The sequence below is a fragment of the Peromyscus maniculatus genome, chromosome 20, assembly GCF_049852395.1.
Source record: "Peromyscus maniculatus bairdii isolate BWxNUB_F1_BW_parent chromosome 20, HU_Pman_BW_mat_3.1, whole genome shotgun sequence".
In the NCBI taxonomy this organism is placed as follows: Eukaryota; Metazoa; Chordata; class Mammalia; order Rodentia; family Cricetidae; genus Peromyscus; species Peromyscus maniculatus.
Window position 1 is genome coordinate 52,978,411 of NC_134871.1, and position 13,204 is coordinate 52,991,614.

Below are 13,204 nucleotides of genomic sequence, written 5' to 3' on the forward strand. Positions count from 1 at the left end.
CCTCAGCAGACTCCGTCCTCCCCGCCCCCCACCCCACCCCAGGGTGCTGAGATCCCTCCCTCACCCTGGGCAGACCCGCCACAAAGCAATGGTAGGAGACGCATGGGGGTGTCTGACCCATTTGCCTCCATCTACCTACGTGTGCAGTCCTTCTGGTTTGGGGCAAGGTCAAAGCCGGGCCTGCAGTCACAGGCGACCCCACCTTTGGGCGTCTCCCGGCAGATGTGGGCACAGCCATGGTCTTTGTTCATGCAGTTCATACCCTCTGGGAAGAGAGACAGACAAGACAGAGGTTGGAGGCCCGTGAGAGGAGACGGGAGAAGGAAACCTCGGGCTGTGGAGACATGACTAGTGGAGCGTCCCAATCCAGTGGTGGGTGTGTTTAGTCAGCCACGGCAGGCACCACTCCCATGTACACGCGCATGTGTGTGCACACGCGCATGTGTGCACACACACACACACACACACTCAGCCACAGGTGCATTCTGCCCCAGTGCCTCAGGGCCCTGAAGGTACAGTCTAAATGACAGGGGGCACAGCTCCCGCCTGACAGCAGATTGGAGAGTTAGCTGTGTAGCACTGCCCTCCGTCCGGGCCATCTGGATTCTCTCCTTAGCCACCAATGGCTCCAGGATACCTTCGTATCCACTCAGTAAACTCCATCTCCTCCCCCGTTTTCCTGGAGTGGCTTGAACCTCCTTCTGATGACCCTAGTTGATGTTTATCTTCTTGGTGATTCGTGAGGAGTTTCCAGAATTTATGAGGTCAGGGGTCAAGTGAGAGGTTGTAGGTCACAAGTCCATCAAGAGGCCGGAGCAGATCAAAGGCCCGAGAGGCACTGTGTGCTGCACAGTAGTTCTGGGACCTGATGTCACCCCTGTCTGAAAGAGCATGACAAGTGAAGCTGTCTGGGAGAGGGGAAGACACCCCTGAGGCGGTGACCACATGAGATCACCTCTCTTCCTCAGGGGGCCACACTGGATCTCTAGGGAAAGAGTGTAACTGTGACCCTGTGTGCTGTACATGGACCCTCAGTAACATAGGACATGTTTAAAAGGCTAAGTCTCTGGCAGTTCTAATATAGACCAAAAATATCTTGGGCTGGTTGTGTGACTCAGTGGACTTCGGCTAGCATGCGGGCAGCCATGGGTTCCTCCCCAGCACCATAAAAAAGGAAAAAGAAAGAAATGGCAGTCTAAAGTTAATTCACAAGTGGAAATGAAAGACGGCTTTGCCCAGCACCAGGCTTCACCTGATCACGCTCTTCTTTCCCCCTACCCTTCAATTTGCTCATTAATTCAAGCCAAGCTGCCATACCAATGCAGAGCATCACCAACTGAGCCATGGGCAGACAGTTAAGGCACCCAAGGCATTGAAGGAAGCGCCCACCACCCACTCCCTCTCTTCTCAATTTCCAACAGCACCTGAGCCCGGGAGCAGTGACAGAGTTGCGATAACCGCTGTCCAATAGTCACCAGGAGGGAGCTAACCTGTGGCCACAGCCTATTTCTGTACAAACACCTCAGCTGGTTACCAGTAACCAGGGTTGCCACTATGAGCCCACCCGGCACCCTGGCACATAGCTTCATTCACAGAGTCCCTGTGAAGAAAGACAAGCAGACGTGGGAATGAGTCTGGCTTCCTCATAAGCTGTGTGCCTTGGAGACCACTCCCCCCCACCCCCAGACGGTTTCTCTGTGTAGCTTTGCGCCTTTCCTGGAACTCACTTGGTAGCCCAGGCTGGCCTTGAACTCACAGAGATCCGCCTGGCTCTGCCTCCCGAGTGCTGGGATTAAAGGCGTGTGCCACCACCGCCCAGCGGAGACCACTCTTTTAACTTCTCCAAGCCTCACCTGTAAACATGCACAAGACCCTTAGCCTTGAGGATTAGGTGGAAACATTCCCTGAAGCCACATCCAGGAAGATGCCAGGTACTTGGCATGCATTCAACAAGCCAAGTACCTCTGTGGACCCTGGCTCCTGATGGCAGGGCCTGTTCCTGCAGATCTGAGGGAGGCATCTCCCCAGTGGGTGCTGGCTGGTAGAGCACTCTTCAGAGGTGGCTTCAGGATAGGAGCTTCCTTGGCCATCCGAACACACTTAGTTTCCTGGGACACCCTGCCTGTCTAGAGTCTGACTGCCAAGCAGCCCCCTGGACTCAGAATGGGAACCGTCGGTGGGCAGCCCAGAGCCGAGGCCACGCTTTTCTCCCTACTTAATGTGGCCACTTCTTTGGCTCTCTAGTGTTTCAGCTGTGATCCGACCTTTGGTCCCCTGTCCCCTGTACATTCTCCCAAGGTCCACAATCCCAAACTGTCTGCTGTATCCCCTGACTTCTTCCTGGTTCCTTCCTCTTGTCTTCCATAAATGACTTCCTAAGACCATCTCTAATTCTATCAATTCCATAACCCGCCCTGATCCCCAGGCTATCCTCTAGGCCACACTGATTTCCCAGAGCTGCCTCATATTGCCTCAGATCAATGCCCTAAAGTACCTGCTTTTTCTTCCTAGGCATGGAAGAGCCCATGGGCCCTGTTTAACTCAGCTTGTGTGAGGCAAAGAAAAGGAGATTGAATTTCCATTTCTAGTCAAAGAATTGCAACTTCTGAGAAGCCCTGCACATCACCAGACAGCCAGGAATTCGTCCGTGCAGAGCTGATGCAGCCCTGAACCCTGGACCACAGATTCCCAAGCTTTAGAAACTGCTACATCCTCTCCTCTGAGGATCTGTTATCACCGAGTCTTTCGAGTCTCCAGACTTCAGTCATGATCCAAGGGCTCATATACCCCGGAGAGACTCTGGGGGCGTGGTCCAGCCCCACTGTGACTATAACAGCCGACGGTCAGCAGTGGGGCCACAGGAAGGGGACAGGGAACGCCGGAGCTGGTCTCAAGGGTGCAGCCAGAAGATTCCTAAACTTTCTCTTAGTCTGCTCCACAACCAACTCTCTCTCTCTCTCTCTCTCTCTCTCTCTCTCTCTCTCTCTCTCTCTCTCTCTCTCTCTCTCTCTCTCTCTCTCTGTGTGTGTGTGAAAGGCCTCTGTCCCCGTTGTAACCTTGAGGCAGAGCCAAGGTTCCCGAGCATAGCCTCCCATCTCAGGCTCCCATACCAAGCCCTCTGCAGGTACGCTGTAGCCTTGGTTCCTCTCTGTCAGGATCCAGAGATACATGCTTCCCACAAAGGGTAGGGACAGGCTGAGGGCATTAGTGCAGCTGAACTCAGGTCCTCTTTATGTTCCTAACAGTTAATACAGTTGTTGTATTTAAACATAACAGCTTAAAATGTACCACATGCAAACATGATGATCTTCACCAAAAACTGTATTTTTAAAACAAGGAGAAACATGGGCTTGAGAGGCATGCCCTTGCAGTAGACATGCAAGGCACTAGGCATCGGCTACTCCTGTCTCATGAGTGTGACTTGGACTGTAGATTGGAAGCTTCTCCCCAGCCTCTGTGGCCTCTGCCAGGCTGCTCTGGCAGCTTCCGGCCATAGATTGCTTCCTCCCCCAACCTGTGGACCTCTCACAGGCTTCAGTCACTCATGCTGAGCCCGTGCATACTCAGCCCCAGGCCCAGGGCCCAGCTGGGGTGGCACAGCATAGCTTCTGTGCCTCAGGACTGCGAGCCTTGCTTCTCTGTCCTCCCGCAGACCTCTGCCTGGACCACATCTGCTCCTGAGAGGGCTGCAAACCACACGCTTTCTCGCACACCTCCCTAGGTGTAGGTATGGGAGCCACATGTGCCAAGTTCAGAGAAAGCTTGCTTGTTTCCCTCTACAGAGGAGTTGAAAGAATTTCAGTCATTCCCGGAAGTCCCGGTTTTCTCATGCCTGGTGCCCGCCAGCCCAGGCTGCCCGCCAGGTCGAAGCTAATCTGATCTGATCCATCCAAATCCAATTACGCTCTGCAAACTTGGGCTGAGTGTCTCCTCCGTGCTGGACCAGGCCGGGCGCAATGGGGAGACAAGGCCCTTAGCTGCCACATCGATCACCAGGTCCGCAACACAACTGCCACATGCTATTATGACTGTGGGCAGCTTACCTCACTTCTGAGCCCCAGCTCCACCTGATGGGCAGGATTAGACGGCCATGGGTCCTGCTTCCAAGGTGAGACAAGTGACGACCAAGCTGTGCTTGGACCTCAACCCAGGCAGGAGGGAGCCATGGAAGGCTCCAGAGGGATGACGTGCATGTGCCAGGGGGACCTCTGCCTGCTTTAGAGGGATAAGGATTCAAGCCAGGAACAAGGGGAAAGCTGTCACAGTACTTTGAGATGAATGAGGAAGCAGTTGGGAGGACAGAGACTTATTTGGGACATCTTTTATAGCCTCCTCCTAGAGTTTTCCGGAAGATGGGACGTGCGGACTGAAGCCCTTACCATATTCCATTTGCTCTTGACAGGATTGAGAAGGGGGCATGCCTGCTTTACAGACCACGCATGGAAGCGGGTCAGCATGGGGGAAGATGTGTCTGGCCACACCTGGCCCAGTGCCTCTTTCCGTGGCCTTGCCTGGATCCTTTGACAGGCACCATGGTGCTTTCCTACCAGGGCTTCCTCCCATAGGCCAGCTGTCGGTCTAGGAGACGGTCCCATGTGTGTGGAGCTATGACAGCCACATTAGTGTGGATGTCACCTTCCCTCAGCACAGGTCTGGCATCCTCGCCCAAGTCAGAGTTGGAATGTGTGCCTCCCGGGGGTCACTGCTATGACAACTTCATCAAAATATCACTCTCTGAGTCCTTGTCCTTCAAACACAGAGGAGAACAATGGCCCTGCTCCACCCCCCCCCCAACCCCCTCCAACTCGGAAGGCTGGGACCTTAGGGGGTTTCCATAGTCTAGAACTGCCCCAGCCTATCAGGGAAAAACAAACCTAGCTTATGTCCTTGGAAGAACCCCTGAGAAGCCACATGAAGGGAGGTGCAGACTGAGCTGGGGAAGAGAGTATGATAATGAGGATCCCTGGGGTAACTGCCGGGGGTCAAGTTTTGTGCCAACCTATAAATATGTCATCCTGTCAGTTCTCCAGGCCAACCTTAGAGGCACGCACAGGCCGGGGTACCATGTGCCCTTCGGAGACAGGCGCACAGAGGCACGCACAGACCGGGGTACCACGTGCCCTTTGGAGACAGGCGCACAGAGGCACGCACAGGCCGGGGTACCACATGCCCTTCGGAGACAGGCGCACAGAGGCACGCACAGGCTGATAACTTGACTAGGGTGAAGGGCTGGACCACGGGACAACACAGAAGCCAAAAGAGATGGTATAGACGCTCTGGGCTGTCCAGCTCTCTCTGGATGATGACAGCCAGAGCCACTTATTCCCCATGGGCACTTTGCACAAACCACCCAGGAGCTGCGCGCTGAGAATGTCGCAGCTCCAGCAACAGGGATGCAGTGGCTCGTGAGAGGTGGGGGCCCTTGCCCCAGGTCTCCAGTGGCCATTATAATGCTCACTTCCCATCCCATCAGCCCGGTCTCTGACTGGCAACATTGGTCCCCTAAGAGAACCCCTGCCCCCCCTTCCCCCGCCCCCCCTCCCCCCTTCCTTCTCGCCTCCCCTCTATCTCATCTGGAACATACAGGGGACAGAGATGCTCCCTCTGGGCCTCTCAGGGTCTTGGGTCCCAGCTGGGTATGTGACTGAGCACAGAGACCAGCTCACTGTCCCTTCTGCCTGGGAAGCACCCTGTTCCTCCTATAGGGCTCAGTGCAGCCCCCCTCTCCCCCAAAGCCTCAAAAAAGGACAGCCCCTGGGCTCTTTGGGATACCGATCTGCCCCCTCAGTAGCCACTGCCTGCTGAGACTATTCCTGTCTCTCTCTGTGCTGGATGAGACAGGGCTTAGGTTTTGGTCAGTTCAGGACCCCACTCCCACCCCCCGCCGGGTGTGCCCTGGCCTGTCCCATCTCCTGGATTCTGGGAAAGCTGCCTCCAAGAAACAGGGCACTCTTCACAGACAGTTGGAGGACAGATCTGAGGTGTCTGCAGACACATGTGGACAGATGTATGCTGAGTTACCAAGGAGGATCTGTGTGGCAGAGGCGGGTGATGTGACCCCATGCCTCACTGCAGCCTCCTCTAGTGTGCTCTTAGGACTTGCTCAGTGTCTCACCTGTGAACAGGAGGCCTTGAGGCCCCCTTTTAAAAGAGTGCTGAAGGACATGGAAAGTGTCACTTTGGGACAGCCTCCTGTCAGCCCTTCTGAGAGGCAGGGCCACCCTTCCTTCCTCCTCACTTCTTGAAGTTCTTAGGCTGGTCACTAGGTGTCACCACAACCGAGTTGAAGCCTCTCCGAGGACCTAGAGGTAGCTTTGGAGAAAGTCTGGCTGTGAGATGGACTAAGACCTAAGACTGGGCTGGCCTCCGGCCCACTGGGCCACGAGTCACTCACTCTCTCCAAGCAAACAGCCACATGGCATAGCCAGCCAGACTGGATTTCAGATAAATGGTAAGTACTTCCTAATTGTATGTCCCAAATGTGGCACAGGTCATGTTTACATGTAAAACAGTACCCCATCTGTTTTAACTCATCAACCTTATCCCTTCCCACAGGATCCCTAAAGGGACTCACATGGTGGGGGCAGGCTGTCTCATGCCATGCTTAGCTGGCCCCAGACACGATGCAGAAAGATTCCAGGCCGCTAGCTGTGGATGTCCTTCTCAGGGTAGCTTTGGTCTTACCAGATCCTGGGAGGACACCTGGAATGCCTCTCTGTGTCCCCAAGGATACTCCCACCATTTAGTCTAACCTAAAGGTGGTGCTTAGTAAATACAAGCGTTTGTGCACGGTGCCATGCAGAGGTGGAGTGGGATCGGGAGAGCGGGATGGGGAAGGGTGGAGGGTGGGATAAGAGTCCGGAAGTGTCTCCTGGAGAAACCAGCTTACATGAGAAAGGCTGGGCAGACGAGGCCGAGGGACTCCTGTATTTCTGGCAGATGAACTATGGGGGCAGACCCTTTGGGAGGGACCTGGTGGGGTTGGAAGATCAGCTGACCTGATGGCCACAGTGTCGGTGTAAGTCCTGGCTGAACCAGAGACCCATGGGGAAGTAAGTGCTGGGTGTCCCTGGGTGGCCTCTCTAGGCTGTGCTCCGCTCACAGAACAGGAAAGCACTTTATAAATCAAAGCCGCCACGCAGCCCAGACATCTGAGAAGGTTCTCTAGGGAGCAATGGTCAGAGCAGACAGGAGCTCCAGACAGAGGGAGCCGTGTGAGGAGACAGGGCCACGGAGTGGCAGGATTTTGGCAGGGGTGGATTTGTGGCAAGGACGGGCCATGGAGATCTGAGTTAGAAATGCTGTGGGGAGCTGGGGGGAGGTCGAGTGGGGAAGGACGTGGTCACGGGCTGGATGTGTGAAGGCTCAGGGAGGGCTGGTAGCAGCTGCACTCACCTGGCCAGAGGTCAGCAGCTGGCAGCCCTGACCTGGGTAGAGGGCAGGATGCACGGCAAGGCTGGGGTTCTCTGTGTTTCAGGGGCCTAGGCGGCACAGTACCCTCTGCTCTTGCCCCCCCTTCCCCCACCCCCCCCGTCCGCCTGTTTGTTAGGTATGTGGCCAAGCTGCCAGACCTGAGTTCAGAGCCAGTCTCTGCTAATGGCCAGAACCCTACATCCCACCAATGGGATAGCAGGACCACATGGATGACACTCAGGAGCCATCAAAATCCAGGCCCAGTGCCAGGCCCAGTCATCCTCAGCTGGGAAGCTTTCTGGCTGTCTATGATGCATGTGCTGGTGACCCAGTGCTGGGGAGCCCAGGGATGGACACTTCCTGAGGGACACAGTTTGTGCACACAACCTCGTTCTCATCCCCGTGACCAATTCTGACATGTGCTTCACTTTCACAGCGAGAAACCGAGGCCTGAGGTCTGATCACCGAGAAGGGGCCTCGGGCCAGGTGGGTGGACCGTCTCTCGTCTTGTTCCCTCTGGGCTGCGGCTCACCCTCTACCTTTCACTACCCATTCCTGAAAGCCCCCAAGGGCCGACAGCCTTGTGGAAAGATCCCCCCGCCAGCCTTGAGAAGTCGGTCCTGTGGTGCCCTTGGCGCCGGCTTGAGGAGAAGTACGTGAAGCTGGCTTACCAGCCAGAGGAGTTGTTTATGGGGTGGGAGGCTCATAAAAAATAATGGGATGGATTTATTGTCCCCGCCTTGAGGGCCATTCCAGACCGCACAGGGCCAGGCCAGGCCTCTTCCAGTAGCACCATAAATCTCCACGCTAAGTGCCAGGGATGTCCGTCCTCCCGCCCACCTGGTCTACAGCAGACAAGGAGTTCGAGGAGCCTGCAACCCTGCATGGCCTGTCCCAGCCCCCCATAGCCGGTGATGGAAGGCCTTCACAGGGGGCAGGGACGACCCTGGCCCTGCAGGAGCTACGGTGGGGCCCCTGGAGCGCAGGCCTGGCTTGCTTCCCAAGATGTGAGAATCGTATCTGGGGAACCACTGACAGGAGGCCAACAGCCATACACACTCACGGCATGCTAAGCCGTGACTTGGCTGGGGACTCTCGCGAGGGACAGGGCGGCTCTGTCTGTGGGCTTGCTCATTGGAATTTGGAAGTGAGAAAGAGTTGGCTATGGTATCAGAAATCTACCCCACCTTTAAGTCCCCCTCAACCCCTCCCCCCACCCTGCCACACGTGTGTGCGCGCACACACACACACACACACACACACCCCACAGTACTGCACAGGAAGAGAAGCCATTTCCCACCCAGGGACACGGTGGCACTTATCTGAGGCACTTCGCAGGGTGGCTGTGAGCATCTGGGCAATCCCCAGTGGAAAGCCAACGTAACGCTTAAGGGATCGGAGCTGGGCCTGGCGAGGGCTCATGTGGCTGAGGCAGGGTGAGAGAGGGCAAGTGTCCAGTCAGCCTTCAGGACGAGGTTAAAGGCAAGCAGGAGAGGCCGAGCCAAAGACAAAGGTGGAAGACTGGAGGGCCAGCCTGGGGGGTGGGGGAGTGGGAAGAAGGCAGGGGGGCCCTGGACGGAGTTAGTGTTGGGATATTAACTCAGAGACTGCATGTACGGCAATCTCTGCCCCAAACCCCTATACCCCAAAGGTGGCCTTTGCCAAGCAGCTCCCAGCCAGGCCTGACTCCACTGTGAGCTTGGGCAGGGTGTTCGGATCCCAGAAGCGGCGTGATCCCACTGCTCTGACCACGGCCGACTTGGGGGCATGCCAGGCAGGGCCCTGCTTCCATGCCTCAGGAGTCTGGATATTTGGTTGGAGGGTACATTTCATTCCTAATCCTAGCATGTAGGAAGCATGTGTGTGTCCCCTTCAAAATCCACACTAAAACGGGACCCCGAACACAACAGTATAAGAAAGGAGCGGGGTCTTTATGAAGGTTTAGGCTGGTAGGTCTCAGGGGTGAGGTGAATGCCCTCAGAAATAGGCCCAGGCAATAGCTCGGCCCTTTGACCCCTGCCTTTTGTTACATTTGGACTCAGAAAGAGGCAACATCTGTGAAGCAGAGATGTCCTCACCAGATGTGGAACGTTCTGGAGCTGGTCCTTCAGCTTCATAGCCTCCAGAACAGAACAGAAATACTCCCGAGCCGTTATAACAGCAAGAGGGGACCAAAACAGCTCGCAATCTTCTTTGCTATGGGCTGACTGAGCAAATGCGTGGGTGAGCGCTCCCCTGCTCCCACCCCCCCCCCACCCCACGCCCAGGCCTTGTGATGCAACTGCCCCTGCGCATGGTCTGGGGGGCACCTGCTTTGGATCTGCTCCTCCTGCAAGCCCATGGTCTGGGGAGGATGTACCCAGGTACAAAGATGGGGGCCTTTTAAGTGTCGTGCCACAGAGGGTGGGGCAGAGGAACTAGGGTACTGTAGGGTCACTGAAGTGCCTAGCAGATGACAAGTAGAGTCTTGCTGCCTCTGCCCCCCGAGGACACACACGGGGAGGTCTGAGACTCCACGGTGTCCTAGGATCCTGACCTCCAATGAGATCCCAGAGCCTCGAGGCTTTTTCCCTCCTTCATTCAGACCCTTTCAGACCCCAGCAGGGGCCGGGCCTGAACCAGCCACTGAGGAGAAGGAGGGCAGGTGCTCTGTACACACCATTCTCCAGGACCCTTAACCACAGATTCTGATGGGACTTGGCATTTTCAGCTCCTAAAAATGTAGGAAATCGGCTGTTCTGTATAAGGCCCTGGGCCATATCTAGAAAAAAAAAAAAAGCAGACTGACCCTGTCATTGAGGCCCCACTGACTCCCAGTCAGTCTATTCTGTAAAGAGAACAAAGCTCTGCCTTGTTCAGAAGCACCCACCACTGAAACATTCAGCACCTCCGTGACGTGAGTCACAGGCCGGTCCCCAGTGCAAAGCTGAGGGAGGCTGGCTCCCCTGAAGGCCTGCTGGCCCTTCTCACACCTGCCTGGCCACCTGGTCACCTTCTCCCCAGCCACTCCCAGTGACCTTCCCTTCCGCACCCTGTCACTTCCCGGTCTGTCGTCAGCTCCCTCCGCCATTCTCCCGTCACCTCTCCCTCAGCCATCTTCCCGCTCCGTCTCCCTTGGCCTTGCTTTTTATCAACTTCCCTCAGGCACTCTGTTCTGTCCCCCTCAAACATCCCGTCACATCTGTCACGCCTCCTCCGTCAGACATCTCTCCCCGTCACCTCCTCTCCCGTCACCTCCTCCAGATTGTCTCTGCCTGTCCCGTCATCTTCTCCTCAGCTATTGTCTCGGCCTGTCCCGTCACCTTCCCGTCAGCCACCTTCTTGTCTCCTCTCTCCCATTCAGCTATTTTCTTGTCATCGTCCCCATTCGTCACCTCGTCACTTTCTCCTCCTCAGCCATCCTGCTGTCTCCTCCTCAGCCATCTTCCTGTCACTTCTTTATTAATCAGCCCCTTTTAACGCTCCACCTGACTCTTGTCACCCCCCCCATCTCCCCATCAACTTCCCCTCAGCTACTCCCAGACAGCCTGCCGGCTTCCCCTCAGCCATCCCCCTGTCTGTCTGTCACCTTCCCCTCAGCCATCCCCCTGTCTGTCTGTCACCTTCCCCTCAGCCATCCCCCCTGTCATGCTCCCCTTACCTTCCCCTCCCCCTTCATGTCTTTTTCTGTCCCCTTCCCCTCAGCCATACTCCTGTAACCCCCCCCCCCCCCCCCCCGTCATGTCCCTTTCACCTTCCCCTCGGCCATCCTATCAACCCCCTCTCCACGTCCCTCCCTGCCATCTTCTCCCAAGCTATCCTGCTCATGGGACCTGTGGGGTGTCTGGGAGTGTGACGGCCCAACTCCCCGCTTGCTTCATCTCCATGCCCCCCTCAAGATGGACGGTGATCTTACATTAGAAATGTGGCTCCGACATCCACGCCTCAAGACCGAGTTGGCAAACTCCAAACTCCTGCTACACTGTTTCTTGTTTCCCTTGGTTCTGCCAGTTTGGAGAGCGGGGCGGCACCCTCTCTTTAGACTCCCCCGGGGCCACCCTCTCCAACAGGCAATGGAACCTGCAGTCGGGATCTTAGGGGTTAAAGAACACCGGGGAATGGAGAGAAGGCCGGGCTGGACGATGGCGCTGCCGCTGCTGGACCTAACAGTGGAAGAGGGTGGTGGCCCCTGGGGCAAGGGAGGCAGTGGACTCGCAGTCTAGACCAGGCTGGAGGCAACTCAAAGGCAGTCACGCAAAGGAACATCAGGCCCAGGGCAGGGTGAGAGCAATCCCCTCTAGTGAGGCTGCACGGTGCACACATGAGTGTAAACACTGATACCCACTCTGCCAGGCTCTGGTCCCCTTGACCAGATGGCACTGGAGGACAGGGGTGTCTGAGGACCCTCCTTGACACTCTTCTGGACAAGTGACAGAGAAATCTGTGTAACAGCCAGCCAGTGGTTCTGAGGCTTCTTCAGAGGCCGTTTTAGGTTCAGCTGCCATTGGTCCATGGCCAGATGGCCCCAACAGCCCCTTGTGATCTCATTCCCACCACAGACTCCTCTCCCCCAGTCTCCTTCCTTACCCCACCCACACTGTGGTGGCCCTCAGTCCGTACGTGACTGCTCATCCCTTCTCTAGTTAGCTACCAGCTCTCAGAGGCTTCACAAGCCCCTTGCTCCATAGGTCCCCAGGGCCAGACTAACCTCAGTGCCCTCCATTTGACTAGTCTATGGGCCCCTCAGATCTATTCCTCTGCGCATGTGCCAATCAAGCAGCATATCACACCCACGCCTGCACACATGTGGGTACCACAGTCCCAACATCGGCTGCTAGCATGATGGGTAAAGAAACGGTTCCCCTCTTTTGATCTCCATTGCTTTCTACCTAAAAGAGAAGTGGGAAAACATGGGCCAAACGCCAAGGAGGCAGTCATGACTTGAATTCAGACCCCTTGGGTTCTTGTCTTATTGCTGCTCCTAAGGGCCAGAACCCTTGGACCCGGTCTTTACATGAGTCTCTGAACTTCTCACCCCTGTCTGTGCCATGGAGTGGCTAGTGTCCATCTCATAAGGCTCAAGGGCTTAACACTGGTGGTGTCACCTCAAGGCTAAGGTCAAATGAAGTACCACTGGAGACCATCTTGGTTTTTCCCTGGATGACCTAGTTAACATCCACTGCTCTGCTACAATTACGAATAGTGACTCCTTCCTTAGAAGCGCACAGGCTTGGGTGGTAAATGATGGAGTCTTCTAAGTCATTCTTCTGGCATGTCAGTGCCTGGCAGGGAGTAGAGTTGTTCTTAAAATGCAAATTCTTTTTTTATCACGTGTTTGCGTGCGTGTGTACATATGCCACAGCATATGTGTGGAGGTCAAAGGTCATCTTGTGGAAGACTGTTCTCTCTTCTTTCTACTAGGTGGGTCCCAGGAGTCTGTCTCCGGTCATTAGATGGGTCTCGCTAGTAGGAACCTTGACTTGCTGAGCTATCTTGCTCGCCCCAAATACAAATTCTTGATTCCAATCTGCACTAACCAAAGGCACGTGTGCAAGCACACACACACACACACACACACACACACACACACACACACAGTGCCAGTGCTCACTTCCTGGCTTGGTATTACACTCTAGTGACCTAAGATGCTGCTTTTGGGGGAAAACTAGGTGGAGGGTACCTCTGCCTCTCTTTAAGACTTTTTTTTAAAAAAGCTTTTATGAATCTAGAATGACTTCAAAACAAAAAGTCATTAAAAATCCCTATTATTTTGTCTCGAGTTGTATTGGGGGTATTTTACTTCTCCAAAGTT

At 55.4% G+C, this 13,204-nt stretch overlaps 1 protein-coding gene across 3 annotated transcripts in view; it reads right to left on the reverse strand.

Annotated features, from left to right (window-relative positions):
* The window catches only part of Scube1 (signal peptide, CUB domain and EGF like domain containing 1), a 122,260-nt gene that overhangs the window by 53,152 nt on the left and 55,904 nt on the right, over positions 1 to 13,204 (reverse strand). For all 3 annotated transcript variants that reach the window (XR_013046533.1, XM_006980248.4, XM_006980249.4), the window contains exon 5: positions 140 to 265. Coding sequence is in view for 2 of the 3 variants with exons in the window: in XM_006980248.4 (XP_006980310.1) it covers positions 140 to 265 (126 nt within the window). In the remaining variant the exon portion in view is untranslated. The remainder of the gene's footprint in view (positions 1 to 139; positions 266 to 13,204) is intronic.